Raw genomic sequence first — 16,401 nt, 5'->3', positions numbered from 1 at the left:
CACAGAAAGTTTTGGATCCAAAATATCAGATCCTGCATAGTTTAGAGCTAGTAAGCCTACTCTTTCTCTTTACAGATGAAGTCCAGAGAAGGATCATGTCAGTGTCCAGAACACACATCACTGCATTCTGTGATCTTATATCTGCTCTGCATTGGAAGTTACTCTTTGGTTTGAACCAACAGAGTTTCTCCTCTGTAAAACAGTAGAAAACCCCTCCTAGTTTTAATAAGGTATAATAAAAGCTTCGAAACTTTCAGCAGTCTTAATTTTCGAATGATTTTATTTTACCATTCCCAGAGTTCAAGACTCAAATAAATGGTTTAAAAATCTACCTGGAAGTTCAGTATCAGGAGGAGTCTTTTTTTCAAAGCTAAAGCCACAACATGAAAAATTTCCTGGCAAATCAAACCCAGGAACCAATTTCGACTTTACCATGTTCATGACTCACACTTCATCTTCATAAACTTTAAAATGATGTGCTCTGTAGTCATGAAAACCTGTGAATAGCAATTTGAAACTGAAATATTTGCTGAAAGTAGGCTTCAAAGAAAGACTTAGTTCCAAGACTTTAAATTCTTTTAGTTGTCAGTCATTCGAGGCACAAGAAGCAATACAATTCATTTGGGAAACATTTCTTAAAATGAGCTTCATGCATTGAGTGCTGTTGTTATAAAGGAATGGAACATTACATCTTCTTATCCATCACACCCAATAGGGCTGGTAGATAAATGCTACAATTCATACCTTAAACTATACCCCAAACAAGGTAGATTCTTGCTAGAGCTTGCCAAGACCTGTTCCTGTAAGTTAAAAATGTTCTCTTGGTTCCCTTTAGAAATTTAAACAACACTCAGTGTAACGGAATATATTTGCTTCTGACTATTGACCTTACATCCCCTTATCGAGATAATGGCACTTTCTTAGAAGTTGCCCTTGGGTGTTTCTGCAAGGTCAAAAAGACACAATACACAGATAGAGATAAACCTGCTTTGAACTACTGCATCCACTCATGCTCCAGTAGTCCTGCAACCCTGATGGCAACAAATGAAGACTAATACGTTGGGAGCATAGGGCTCAGCTTCTTAGAAAACACAAAAAGTGGGTATGGTCAGAAAGAGCACGCGACCACTGACAAACATTTTGCATCCTGCCTGAGCTACCAAGCTGCTAACCCAGGTACAAACAAGAGTCAGGCAGGCATAGGGGAAGCTGACAGAACCACATTATTGCAACTATAAATTCACATTTGCCAGGAGATGCTCCAGTCATTGCCCAATGCTGTCTTTTTAACAGAATCAACTGCATATTCAAGGGAAAAGATGTCTTTCCTGGCCAATAGGTTCTGAAGACTAAAAGTGGCTGTTCTTCATCTGAAGTCCTTTCTTTATGAAGGGATTTTAGAAGCTTCAGCTAGTGTCCAAGTAAGTCCTGCTTGATGAGAACTCTAGTTAATGCTGCAGAGCTTTTGTAAAGAGGTACCTGAAAACCACCAGCAGACAGAACTTTATGTCTTAAATAACTTCTATCACTTAGATGCCACTAAGAGTCACTTACCAGTCCTTTTCTTTTGTTGAAATTACAGCCTTATTCATTTTATAATATTAGATAAAAGGGCACGTATGTTCTGAAAGGGCAGCTAACCTCAGGGCAGATTACAGCTCAACCTTTTTCTCTGAGTAACCAAGCTGAAAATCAGCAGTTATCATGGAAGCATATTGTAAAGCTGGGATACTGCTGTGAATAATGAAGCATATCAAGTGTTTTGATAAACCCAAGGAGTCTAAATGGGCCTCAAAAAGCAAAGAGAAAAAGCATTAGGACTTGTCTTCTTTTCCAAAAATCTTCTATTAGTACCCTCATGGAGTCTTTGTTTTCTACCTCTTAGACCCTGACTCAAAATTCCATTTAAGAAAATGAAGAACACAATCCTGCCATCTCTTCAAAGATTTAACTTTATGGTAGACAGATTTTATTGTTCTTAGTTACCACTAAAGGTAATAATTGTGGTGCAGTTTTCTTTTGCTCGCATTTGTGTTATTTTATTAATGTTTCCCTAGCACCAGCTAGCATTATAAAAGGAACTCCAGTTTTTAAACATGATTGTTAGTCTTGATTTTCATCCTCAAAGCAGAGATGTTTTTGGGGAAGCCTAAGGAGGAGGAAGAAATACAACTCGGACACTGCAGTCTATTGTCACCTCTGAACACATAGGCTTAGATGGCTTTTCTTTGATGCTGCTGCCAATTTTATTCACAAGCATATAAAAAAAAAGGTCACAACATTTAGAGTTACAGAACTCTGGAAATTAAATGTTCCTTTACATTTTTAATTTCTGGAAGTAATTTATCATGGAATAATATTTGAATATGACTGAGTGACTGTACAAAGATTAAAGCAAACTATCTTCAAATTGGAAGTTCACAACCACACACATTTAACCTTATTGTATAACAGGCGTAAAAAGTTTATGTGGTAGCTCCAAGAGCTGCATTTCCATTTTGCTGGAAGCATTTGCACTGAAATTCTCCTTAGTATTTTTCCACTAATATGTCTGTATAAGGCATGAGGTTTAGCTCTCTACCATTTTCTATTTCAGATTACGCTATATCTGAATGGATTTCACAAACCTGGCAACTAAAGAAGGAGCAGAAAGCAAGTCCCAACAGTCTACACAACTCTTTCATACCATGTTTTATATGAGATATCAAACTATGGATTTTTATACCAATCTGGCAATATTAACAATACTATCATACTGTAAGAGGAAAAAAGAACAATTTTGTGTGAAGACTCGAGAAAACACTAAGGTACCAAGCAACCACAGTGCTAGTCAGAAGCTCCAGGTGGATAGGTCTGGAGATCCGATGATGGGGACATCACTCACGTGCTGCTACTACCAGGCTTCAGGGACTGCCTGCCATGCTCTCGTACACCACACACGTCCCCTCAGATACTAGCCAGGCTTATTTCTCCAAAGCCCGGTGACACTACTTGTTGAGCAAATAAAGGAATCTGGCAAAAGGCAGTGCTATGGAATTTGTGTTCAGTCATTAGAATTCATAATTTTCCCATAAATATAAGGAAAGCTGGCTGGCTTCCAGACTGTAAAGGGCAGACACACACAACACCAAATCCCTTCTCAGGTGCTGCTTAAACTGCACCTGGGTGAAATTTATACTGGCATATAGAAATACTCATGTTTTCTCCTGGGAGCTCTTCTTTAAAAGCCTGACAAACTCTGAAATATTCAGTTTGAGACTCCATTAAACAGTGGGTCAAGTGAAGAGACAATGTCTGAAGAAGGGAGACTGAGGAAAGAAGTTAAAGGAAGTCTTTAACTGAGACATCACTGGCACATTCAAAAACCCAAAAGAATATTTAAGATAAAGCAACTTAGAAAGCCTGTTTGCTATTGATTTATTCTCAATACCAAACTCTTTTGTGAGCATTTCAGCACCTAATCCCAGAAAGAAACAGCGATAAAGCAAACTATTGTAATGCTATTATGGTTTTGCACATACACGTATATGCACACACACAATCACTCCCAGGCCCGCACAAGTATTTTGTTTATAACACTGTAGTCCGTCTCATGAGCAGTTGCTCACATACACTCTATGCAGGAGATGACTGGCCTCTCCAGCATTTTGAATGTTTCCATATATACACGATTTCCCTATTTCCCAGGTGACTGCGCTCCTCCAAGGGGGCAGAACACTTTCTTCATGCCACACTGAAGACAGCAGAATTAAGGCATTTAATATCCTTGTACCAGGGCAATGCCAGGAGCAGCAGTAGCTCAAGTTTGGCCTCCTGAAAAAGCCTTCAGGAAAGCTGCTCCCCAGAACAACCAATCCATTAAATTAATGCCTTGTTGGCTGGAGTTAAAGCTTTGAATCAAGCAAAACAAAAGCCTGGGTTTCAGAATATGTATTCCCTATCAAATCGCATTTATCAAGATAAGGGTTATTAGAAGCTTTTTTCTCTTGTGTGAATGAAATTGTAAGCTTAAAATGTCACTGAAGATTTATTAATCTGGTACGCTTTCTGATAAGGGCAAAGAGATAGAAAGGGCAGAGGAAAAGAAATATTTCCTCTAGCTTGATACGGGCTACAAGAAATAGAAAATATGAATAAGGCAATTTATCAGTGGGTATACTGTAACTGAAAGAGTCAAGCCACATAAAGCAATATTACAGTTACGTATTGATTTCTGAACTTTGCCATCTAAAATACTTCATCTAAGTTTGATAGTTATGCAGAAAAATATCTGTGGTTTGCAAAAAAATGGAGTAAACCTGAATTGTCAAAGTCTAGGCTATAGAATCACTTCTTGTGTTAGAAAGTAAATGGAGATCTAACATGCAAACTGTTGCTGGGCTAGAGAATACAGTGCGTGGATCACCACCAGCAGCAGCATCACCAGTGTTTGCAGTTGAAGTGACAGGGCCTGAACTAACCAGAGGAAGTGTTGTTTAAACTTTGGCTTTCTGTTTCTGTGCCTGTTGCCATCAGAACACGTCCATACTGGGGAGGAGTGTGAGCTAAGAGGTTCTCAACTATTTTGGGTCAAACAGACCATTGCTAAAACTTCATCTTTTTTATACTCCATGTGGTGCACAAAGCAAATACCTTTCATTGCTTAACACAAAAGAGCAAACCCCGTGTCACTGCTTTGGCTTTGTGATCTACTAAAACACACAGGAGCCCAGCAGCTGAGTCAACCCTCTTAGCACTCCTCCTAAGAAAGGGGTGACAACCCTGAACTTAAAGCAAGCTAGTGCTCCCTTTGCCCCAGATGCTCTCACCAGCACATCTGCACTCGTATTAAGAAACCACATCCATGAGTAACTGCTCTTCTCTTCCAAAGGGCTTTCCCCATAGCAGGGTGGTGACACTTAGACAGAAACTGGCTGGGACGCTTGCCCTGATGCTGGACTTGTAGTCAGCCTCTTTTGCAAGGACTAATTCCCTTTAGATGAGGTCACTCTGGGACAGCTTATGCTTACTTCCTTGGAAAAGACCTGAGGGACTGAATTACCTCACCAGGCTTTCAGACATAAATAGAGAACTCACCAGAGAGCTGGCAGGGAAAATGGCCATTTGTGTTGAGACTCCAGCCTTCAGGTTTATATAACGTTGTTTGCAATGGGTTTGTTATTGAAACAATATCCTATATAAATACACATAAGTATTTAATATACATTTGACTTCTAATGATAAAATTAATAAAGATTAAAATGATAATTCAGATCCCACGTAATATATATGTGTGCCTTCAGACAGCTTCCTAGTTAACATGCAGACTATTGATGACTTTTTTTACCCTAAGAAGAGATGAGCCATCAAGTAGCATTTTTTCTTTCCTGTCTTCTTTGATGATGATTCAATATTTTCATTCAAAATATTTTCACTCAGAAATGAGATCATTAGCCAGAACTCAGGTTTCCTACGAGACTACCAAGTGGGTGTTAATTTTACAGCAGTTAAGATGTTTGAAAGCACTATGTGTTTAGGAAAGGATTAGTTGTACCTTCAGTTTTTCTCAGATGTGTTACATATAAAATCTCCTAGTTAAGAAACGTCTTCTGTTTTTCTAAGAACATAGCAGGAACCAAATAATCTGCTATAATTCCATTAGCAGCTTAACTCACCAGCCTTCTCTGTCTTGTGTTTCGAACTTTCAGGTGCTGGAAGGCAGGGGCAGGGCCCTTCGCATCGAGCTGTGATGGTTTTGCCAGTAGTACATGCATGAAACTCCAACTTGCACTAGAGTCGTTAAAAAAGCAAGAAGACATTTTGAATTAGGACCAGACATAAAAGCAGCAGCTGTGGATGAAATGAGAAATTGCATTTAGCAGTAATGACATTGGACAGATTGCAAAACTTCAGTCTACTGAAATGCCATTGTTTTTATTATTACAGATAACAATAATAGCTACTTCCTATGCAGAGTTTTGCGTGGCACTTGTAAATGTTCCTTGTAAAGTGGTGTTATTTCCTGCTTAAATATATGGAATCTACAGCATAGAAAATTAAAACAAATTCTTCCAGGTCACTTACGAGAGCAGTGGCACAGCTGGGAAGAACGTACAAGCCTCCAGAATCCCATGTGTTTCCTATGCTGCCTTCCTGTGTTTCAGATGTGAAATCATGCCAGCTATTACCTGTTACCATTACTGATTTATTAGTTTGGCCTGTTGAGGAGCTGGGAGCAATGGGCTGTGTCCAAATACCATCCATGAAAAGAACACCAATCCTCACCATAGTGAGAAGCAAATCAGCTCATCAGTTGATGAGAGGTCCTTCAACATGTTAGCTTCTCTGAACAAGGGGGAAATCTTAAATGACTCCTACCAATAAACTGCTTTAACAGTTAACAGCACCACTCCTAAAAATAGCCATTCATCTTGCAGTCAACTCCAGAAATACAACCAAATTGTAAAATAAAACTGAAGAGTGAAGATTAAACCACAAGCAGTATAGTTCCCTATAGCTGCGTCTTGTAACTTTGAACCACAGAATTGTTCAAGTTGGAAAAGACTTTTAAGATCATCAAGTCCAACTGTTAACCCATCACAGCCAGGCCCACCACTAAACCATGTCCCCAAGTGCCACATCTCCACTTCTCTAAATACCTCCAAGGGACTGTGACTCCACCGCTTCCCTGGGCAGTCTCTTCTAATGCCTGAGAACCCTTTTGGTGAAGAAACGTTTCCTAACATCCAATCTAAACCTCCTCTGGGGCAACCCAAGAGCATTTCCTTCAGTGCCCTTCCTTGCCCACCGCTGCCCCATGCACTGTTTCCCACCATGTGGTGATGCTCCCAGTCACTGGTGCTCCCAATGGCTTCTTTTACACATGTGAGAGGCTGTCTTGGCTTGCTCCTGGCCCTGCCCAGGTCCTGTCTACCACTGTGACTTGAACTGGGGGCTTCTGTCACCACCCTTTGCTCCCCTGAGGTTCTCTTGGTTTGGGAAACCCCTCTGTGCACCATGCCGGAGCACTCACTGCTGATCATGCTGGCACTGGAGCCGCTCATCTCAGTGACCTGTTATTTTCCCTTCCCTAAAAGCTCAGCAGATGGGATTTACAGCACCTCTTGACAGTCACCACATTCAAACCATTTAGGGCAGCAGGACATGTGCAGTATTGGACAGATGAGACAACTCAGGAGAATTTACATTACAAAAGCATGCTGGTTAAAAGCCCTGATTTATAACACACCGACTGCTCACAGCCTTTGCTGTTTGCATTACATGTATTTTAGTGCTGACTTCCCTCTAACAGCTTTGAGCCTGTGTAAGTTGTCCTCTCTGCAGTTAGGGCCCCAAGGATGTTTTCCCCAGAGCCAACCCAGCAGCAGGGCTGCTGGAGACCAGACTAACGTGCTAATAAAATGGAGTAAAAGAAAACAGCACACAGAAGCAGTAACAAAACTGTGTGTGTGAGGCGTTCTCCTTGGCTTGATACCTGATGAGCTGAATTCCTTTAGGATTTCTGTCATCTTCAAGCACTGATTTTACCAGATCAGCATCCAAGGGCTCTTAGTGCAAGGGGGAGTTTTGCCTGCAGTGCTAAGGCTGGCACTCCTCCCTGCAGACTGCCTCCTGCCAGAGGAAACTGGAAACGCTGGGCTGTAAAATCCCTTTGATAAGGCTGAGTTTTGCTGTACATTAATTCTTGATCAATTAAAAGTAGGCCAGCACGCTTACACAGTGTGACACAACATGCTCCGAAACATGCAGCTTGTTTGAAGGCTGAAGGACACACAGTGCCAGGAGATGGCGTTATCCAGTGAGGATGCAGTGTGGGCAACTGGAGCTTGTCTAGCAACAGCCACTGATGAAAATCACAGCATCATCTTCTGTTATTTTGATACAGTGGAAGCCAAGAGAACGGAACGGGATGTTGTGACAAGATAAATGCCTCCTGCTTTGAAAGTACTGCAAATATCTTGGCTTTGCCTCCGTTTGTTTTTGTTAAAAGGGATCATCTTTGCCCAGGCTTTAATCTAGCAGCAGGAGACCATTATCCTGTGCCTACATCTGTTGACATTATCTCCTGGCCATTCTGCAGTTCAATGCACCAGAGTGGCTGCATCCTCTGTGCGATGTTCTGCCCTTCTGATTTAGGAAATGCACGGCCACCCACAAAAACATACAAAGCTTAGCTTGCACTTTGCACTAATTTCTTGCAAGACTGAAGGGAATATAAATACTTATTATTCATCAGTTTACTACATAAATACACTCTGCGCAAAACATAAATGCAAGGGAAAGCACATCAGAAGGAAAGGAAAACAGAAAAGACAACACTATCTGAGTGCACAGTCCTGATGGCAATGCCTCTTTCTGCAGCGTACTCTGATAGTCAATATGTTATTGAGAACACAGGCATAAATCTTCTTGCAGCTGAAGCTGATAATTTAATCCTTCAAAGAACATCAATTAGTTCATATTTTATTATGTATAATAAATGTAAATTATGTATCTAAGCATTAAGAATTATACTTCGTATACTTCAAATATCACCCTTTAAGATGGTAAGGCCTATTTCAAGCCTGGTTTTATGTGCACTTAAGGAAGAGCTTTATACTTAGAAGCAGCAAGGCAAGTTTTGCCTCAGCTTTATGAGTAGTAAAGCTGGCAACCAAAAAGCTCAAAACAAACCAAAAAAGAAACTGCTTTAAAAGGGCTACTTCTATCACCTGAGTGTGCAGAGCAAGGAAGGCTAAACTTGAAGATCACAACAGTACAATCACACGAGTAAACTTACATCTGTGATTAGCCACATTATTTATATTACCACCGTGCTTGTTTAAGGTGTTGGGTGTTAGTTCGTGTATGTATAGAACTGGGATGGCAGATCGGTGTTGGCAGAGAAAGATTAAAGAATTCTATTGTTTTAAATATTACATTTGGATAGTACTCATTACTTTTCAACACCTAATCACTGTATGTAACTTTTCCCCTTCCCTAAAGAAAAACAGGAAGTATATTTTCCATGTGATGGTATTCTTACTTGCTGTAATAACCTCTATGAATAGCTCAACTTTGGATTTAATGACATTGCCCAAGTCAAACTAAGTGATAGAGTCAGAATGGCCACAGATGATGTCTTGTGGAGCAATAACGAAGTCTTCGGACTGCTCAGCCACTGCATCTGCAGTCTAGAAGGAGCCTGCTGGCTTTTTCCAGACCATGAACACTGCATTTCCACTTCTGTGGAGAAAACCTACGTGCCCTCTTTCCTTTTGCCATCGTCACCTCCTTCTCACATGGAAATAAGATACAGTACTAGACAAAACATTAAATGAAGCTATGATCCAACATAAAGTCTTCCGCATCAAAGGGACATTGCAGGTGTTGCAGGTATGAATGATGAAGCTCCTTTTAGCAGTTCTACAGTGGGAAGCACTCACAGTTTGGGGCCAGTCCATCTAATTTCAGGGGACTCATCTCATTGCTGGCATCAATGTATGTGCCTTGACTCTCTGCTGAGCTTTCCTTATAGCAGGACTCCCTGGGTCCTGCCAAGCCTCATATTTCTCTGCTACCTCCCTGATGTCTGAGCTGTGTTTGTTGACTATGAACCCCAAGGCCCACATAAACATCTCTAAACTGTTTTACTGCAAATGGAAAAGGAGCTCTGTTATTTGTTGCTAAACACATATGGAGATCAATAAAATATATGAGGGGAGAAACGGTTGAACATATTCATGGAAAATTCATAAATTAATTTATTCAACTAAGATGTGGGGAATTATGGCAGAGTGTGTTTTGGCTCAAGTGTTCCCTTGAGAATCCACTACTGGTATAATGATTCCCTCTTTATTGTCAGTGCATCTACAGCCAGTGTGTTTTGCATAAGCATTCACATCTGAGGGAGGAAGAAAATAGCTACATAAAATTTATTCTGAGCTATTTTATTCTTGTCTGTCAGTCTCCATTCTGGAGTCCCTGCTAGAGAATAATCTGGATATTTTCTTAATGATGGAATAAAACAGTGTATCTATCTCTGTCTTTATACTGGTTTTCAACTTTCAGCAGCCGGGTTTTGACTCACCTGCACATAAGTAATATTGTTGAGTAAGTTCCTGTAGCCTTTTACACACCTGACTAATGAATGTCTATGTGGACAGCTCAGTACAGTCTCCAGACCATATTAGAGCTTTGAATCCTGACACAAGGATCTCACATATTTGGTTCAAATGCATCAAGTAAGGCAGCAGTGGGGTGAAAGATTGGTGGGAGCATGTAGGAATTAGAGCACAATATACATGATGAAGATAAAGTACCATGACGTCTCCTTCTCATAAGACTGAAAATTGCAATAGGAGGTTAAATTTTATAGCAAGTTAATTAAAACCTATGTTAAAACCCTGAAATGTTACATCTTACTAATAACAGTGGCTCTAAAACTCTGTTGATGAGCAGTGTTCTTGCCTGGAAGACACTGCATCTTCTTTAGCACCCTGCAGCTTTTTATATTCCCACCAAGAATTAGTTCAGTGCAGTTTGTTTTACGGTGCATCTTTTGTTCACTCACAATATGTCTCTTCTAAACTCCACATGCAAATAACAAAAGCTCATTATTTTCTACCTTATCTTTCACTCAGTACCTGCCACCGGCAGAAGCTAAAACTTTCTGAAATTACAGCATATGTGTGTGTATATATATATATATATATATATGACAGTTTCTTCATGTCAGAAGTTTTTGTACCTATCTGTCTCAGCAGATAATTAGAACCCATTGGAATTCAGGCACCTGTTTGAGAGGGGTTGGCTGTTTACAAGCTTTAGAGCAGTGCATGCCACTGCTTCCTTAGCTAGGACTCTTGCCAGCATTTTCTTTACATGCCTCTGCTCAGTTTTCATTAGAAGGAAAATGCCATATCTGGGACACGCTCACACCAAGAGAAAGGTTCAGTATCTTTCCTTCAAATCCCTGAAGAAATGTTTCATGGCCCATTCCTGTTGCCTCCATACATTAAAGGTTTAATGGGAATGCTCCAAACTTTTTAGGCTCTGTAAAACCTGAAAACATCTGCTCAGATAAGCTTCCTACAGCAGGGCTTCCTGCCCTGCATGTGCTCTGCTCCAGGATGGGACTGGCTTGTGTTATTGCAATGAAGGGGAGGATGGAGAACAAAATTGTTGTTTTCTATTAGAATAGTTACTAGATGAACATACAGCACTTTGTCTTTGCAATAAAAGCTGTACAAAGATAGCTTAAAAACCTGGAGCTCTAATAAGGAGCTTTGTTCTCCTTCTGAGAACACATAGCTGGTGCTGATATGAATGGGAGTTATGCATGCATACCAGTGGCAGAATAAAGTCTAATTAACACAAACAAGCTACTGTGTAAATACATATTTAGCCAGTTCTAAAATGCAGGCTAGCTGCAGCTTTGAAGCAGATGTTATAGCCGATTGGCTTTGAAATTCCCCTTTCTGCAAGAAAGGACACAAAGGACCTTCTATCTCAGGTAAACAACAAATACTCAAGCAAACCTCTCCTTGCACACTTAGCTGATGGGCTGGTGGGCTCATAATGTGACAGAGAACAGCTCCCAGGTGTGGGGTCAAGAAGACATGTTCCAAGGCATCGCTGTTAAAGAGGTTGAACAGGTTTATGCAGCTGAATGCAGTAACACCAAAGGTCTCACACAGCAAACCTCGGAGGGCCACAAACTGCTCTGTGCTCCATGGCTCTGCCCTCTGAAATCCTGCAGCTCTGATGAGGGAGAGCTGCAGGACTTTGCTCTCAGGGCAAACTTAACCCCAGAGCAGAAGGAAAACATGAGACCCAAGTGATCTTTAAACATCTCTCTTTAAGTCAGTAGGTCACATCCTTTATATTGTCAACTGCAGAGGTCACATCATTTATGCTGGCAACTGCAGATGCTCCAAGCACATAGATCAGGTCCCTAAAATTCATCTTCTGGATTTTAGGATTTCGAAATTTAACACCACTTCTTTAACTTTCAGCTCCCCCTTTTTTTGTTAGGTCTCAGCTGTATGCAGTCAATGACTTACGTGGTTTTGACTCTTATACCAGAAGTTTAAACTGACTTGTCAATTCCAGGGCAACTGGAAAGACAGAAGGTTCATCTTCCAGGAAAAGGCACTCGGATCCTGGCCTGGGCTTCAGGAAAGAGCAAACTGAGTTGCAAAAGGCAGCTACCCTGCAATTCAGGATGCCATTAATTGCATTATTATGTGGCTCCACACAATAATTAGAACTGTACACTCCTCTAAAAACAGGTTTCAATTTCTTAATAGGAGAAGAGCAGTAGGGGCTCCTTATTTTCATCAGTTAAAGTCAAAGAGTTGTTTTAGAACAACAAAAAGCCTGAATTCTCAGGAGAGGGTCAGCTCTGCTCATAAGAAGAGTTCATGTCTCTTCCTTGCCTTGAGATTAGCATGAGAGATCCTTACAAAAGAGGAGGTGACCATGGGGTACAAATCCTACACGCCACAGCCAGAAGAAGCAGTAGTAAAGCTGCCCAAAGAAGAAAGAACTACAGCCTTACAGAGGGGAAAGAAAAACCCCAAGTATTAAAAGCACCATTTCTCAAACTGTCTGATAGCTGACGAGTTAGTACAGGGGCTGCTTGTAGGCATGTTGAACCATTCCAGGGTTTGAATGGCAGGACTGCAAACCAAGGAAATTACCATGTAGTCATGCTACTGCAAACTGCCCTTATGGACACAGCAAAAAATCAGCTTATTTGGGGACTTGTAGACAGAGCACTGAAGGACAAAATGCTGTTTTGATACAAAACAAATTGCCCTGAGAAAAAGCTGGCAATCAGATGCCATTAATTGCATCAGCTAGATGATATGGCATGTAAGGTCACAGCACTGGATACAGGAGGCAGAGGATATTCAAGGGACCATATAGTAATGCGATGTAATAATGAAAAAGGCAAACAAGAAAACAATTCTAGGCACCTAAATCTAGCATGTCATAGAGATATTAAATTTGGTTTCAGAAACAAATTTAGCTGCCAGTCTGGAAATACTTAGGCCAAGGTGTGTGGTGGGCATATCTCAGTTGGTTTATCATCTTGTAAGAAATTCAGGTGCTTATTGGGTCCAGACAGCACTGGAACTTGACACGGAAGAGTCAATTTGTAAGCGGAAACAATCGTGCAATGCTGATTTCAGCTTTTCCTTTGCAGGCTGAAGAGACCAAGTGAAGTTAAAAGGTAAATGAAGACAAAGCACTTCTATCCCTATGAACGGACAGGAAAATAAAGACACCCATCCCTCCTCCTCCTCCTCCCTAAGATTTAACACAAAGTACCAGACTGTTAAATCTGCCGACCACCCTGCACATAAGGCAAGCACACCCTTGTCCTCTCCTCAACAGAGCCACTGAATTCTGGATTTGGTGACTCTATAGATAGATTTTGAGGCCATACCCACTCTCTGGACTGTGCCAGCTGGTTCCTTGAGCATCAGTGCAGGAGCTGGTGTGCCAAGGTGATGATGTAAAGTCACCCATTGCCAAGGTGTAGCTCTGGGTCCCAGGCAGCCCAGTCCCACAGCCTCCTCCTGCATGCAGAGGACTCACTGCCACAGGTCAGCACTAACTTGAGCATCTCAGCAGTGCGCTTTATTGTGGGGCATAACCATGCACTATGCCTGGTAATTACTGCTAAGAACTGCCCTTAGAGGTGCCAATTCCTGAAGAATCAGAATCCAAATGCAAATGGAGGCAGCAATGCTGGCTTATTTAAAAAAAAGCAAAATATTAAAGATGTATCTTATAGCCCAGATTCTACATTCACATCCAGCAGCACTTCCTGTTGCTAAATGTCTCCTCCTTTTAATTCCTGCAGGATCTGCATGATAGCTCACTAATGATGTCTACTTTCTAGCTGCATCCAGTACACTAGCCTGCCACATCCCAAGATGTGGACCTTAAAAATCACTTTCCTACTGTGTTTTCTTTCATTTCTATATACATATTATTATTGCTTTTGTCTCTATGAAATCATTCTCTATTCTAACTCTTCTTAATTATGAGCTGAGATTTCATAACTAATAGCATTATTGAAAGTGGAAAGAAAAAACTTGATTTTTTTTTTAATAGACCAGGGCCATCTTAGCTTAAAAGTAAAGAAAATCACAGGGAAACAATTGGAGTTTTGGAATGATCGATGTTGCTTGAAATGTACTTGCCATGTAATTGAGATGCATTCCCATTCTGCAGCCATTTACTGATCACATGAGAACAATGATTTGTCATTTTTACTTGCTTCAAATTACTAAAGGCAGTTTAATTCCTCTCATGGAGATGACACATTAGATAACGTGAACATAATCAAGAGGTAACGATCTGTGTCTCTATGCACATACAGATACTCCAGCTACCAACAAAACAACTGTCTACATATGGCAGATTGAAGGCAATGCAAGACATTCAGATCCCCAGGCACAGGGTTTCCACCCAGACAATGATATTTCAAACAGCAATTTAACTACACCATACAACTGTATTCATCTAGATTTCAGATGAGGCAATGCTCCATCTACTCAGTCATTCTCATATCCATCTGTCCATACCTGGGCAAAAAGCAGCATCTGGTGACCACTATAAAGGGGAGGCATGTTCCCTTCAGGCTTTTATGCAATTGGTATGATGGCACGATCTTAGCACCTCAAAAACCTCTCAGCCAAATCTCCCCAGTCAGTCAGTAACTGCAGTCAAATGCCTTCTGTTTGGAGATCATCCAGCCCAAACCCCCTGCTAAAGCAGGTTCACCTAGAACATGTTGCACAGGATCACATGCAGGTAGATTTTGAGCATTTTCAGAGGAGAATCCATGACCTCTGGGCAGCCTGTTCCAGTGCTGTCACCCTCAAAGTTTCATATTCAGATGGAACTACATATGGAATATTCATCATGTTCAGATGGAACTTCCTGTGTTTCAGTTTGTGCTTGTTGCCCATTATCCTGCCATTGGGTACCACTGAAAAGAGAATTCAATCTAGCAAGGGGCCATACTAAGTGCACCTTACCCTTCCTCATCGCATCCATGCATACTCTGACAGCAGACCTATATTCCTCAGTGTATGTCCCGTTTTCCATGTCCTCTAAACTTCCTTCCTCCGTTTGAGTTTGATGTATGAAATGTACAGCATCAAGTAAACTTTCAGATCTCAGAGGTTTTGTCTGTTATTTTGTATTAGTACTTACACTTCGGACTTGCTCCGCCTCTAAACAGCATCCTGCAGTACCATTGCTCTGGTTGCTCCCCGAATAGCAACATGATTTAAGTGCTAAGAATGCCAATCTATCTTTTAATTGACTTCTCAGGATTTTTGTGAAGAATAAATCAAAACAAAAGCCAAACTGAAATCCCCAATGCTAAGAAGCACCGAAACAAAACATTTGGCAGTCACTAGCAAAGAAGCTTTAGGATGTGTTTTGGAGCATAACAACCAATGAAGAGTAAGCTGGCTTAACCTTTGAAGTTAAAGCTTTCAGCAACGCTTCTGATTTCTAAAGATGACAATAGAAACAATATGAAATATTTTAAAAGGAAAAAAAACAACCCCCAGGCCTAGTTCTATGCTCAGTGAATGGACTCGCTGTGAAATACACCCATACAAAGAAAGCAGAATTAGTCTGTTGCTCAGAAATCAAGTAACCACAGCTAATCCTTTTGCAGTATTACCCTGGTTTGGCCTTTAATAAATCTGCTTTAAATTAAAGATGTACCCAAGCCAAGAAGCAGCTCCTTTGATGTTTTAAATGGCTCAAATATGCTGTTTGCTGGTAAAAGCTCAAAATATGAATTCTGAAACTGAAAAAAAAACCCAAAAACTAAGAGGCTGGCACCTCTCAGGAAGGTCAGAGCATTTAGGATCACAGCCTTTAAGCACCTCAAGTATTGGTGCATCTTCTGCCCATGCATAAAGAGAAAAGATCCAGGAATATAAGCCTCTTGCAAGCCAGATTCCCCAAAGCAGCTAATCCCCCTGGTTTACAACCCTTATATCGCATTGCCTGGATACGGGAACAAGGACTGTTACATTTTAACTGAATGCAGACATGGAGCTTGGAATAAAGTAACTAAATTAGCGCAAATGACATTTTTATTTAAGCTTGTGTAATTACCTACGAGCTGACACAATAAACTCTAAGATTATCTTGTTTCCTCTTCCTGTCAAGAGCACAACTTTCAGTGCTTGAACTTTGGCTCATCATGTAACTGATTTTTCTCCTATTTTGACTCTGGCTGCAGAAACGAGGATTTTAGAAATAACATCGGCTTTACACATAAAACATACAACAGCCAAGCTGAACTAAAGACAAACGTAATGAGGTTGCCCTCAGTGCAAAGGTAACTGTAGACAGACAAGCGTATGTAATTGATGG

At 40.8% G+C, this 16,401-nt stretch overlaps 1 protein-coding gene across 1 annotated transcript in view; it reads right to left on the bottom strand.

The window, feature by feature from the left end:
- SPOCK1 (SPARC (osteonectin), cwcv and kazal like domains proteoglycan 1) overlaps positions 1 to 16,401 on the bottom strand; it is a 285,227-nt gene that overhangs the window by 51,900 nt on the left and 216,926 nt on the right. Inside the window, exon 6 of the mRNA XM_057409448.1 lies at positions 5,655 to 5,769. Coding sequence (XP_057265431.1) covers positions 5,655 to 5,769 — 115 coding nt within the window. The remainder of the gene's footprint in view (positions 1 to 5,654; positions 5,770 to 16,401) is intronic.

The sequence above is a fragment of the Pezoporus wallicus genome, unplaced genomic scaffold (genome assembly GCF_028554395.1).
Source record: "Pezoporus wallicus isolate ANWC-B61680 ecotype Strahan unplaced genomic scaffold, APGP_CSIRO_Pwel_v1 contig_8166, whole genome shotgun sequence".
NCBI classification, from domain to species: domain Eukaryota; kingdom Metazoa; phylum Chordata; class Aves; order Psittaciformes; family Psittacidae; genus Pezoporus; species Pezoporus wallicus.
Note: the sequence above shows the minus strand (reverse complement) of the source record. Positions and strands in the feature narration are given on the sequence as shown.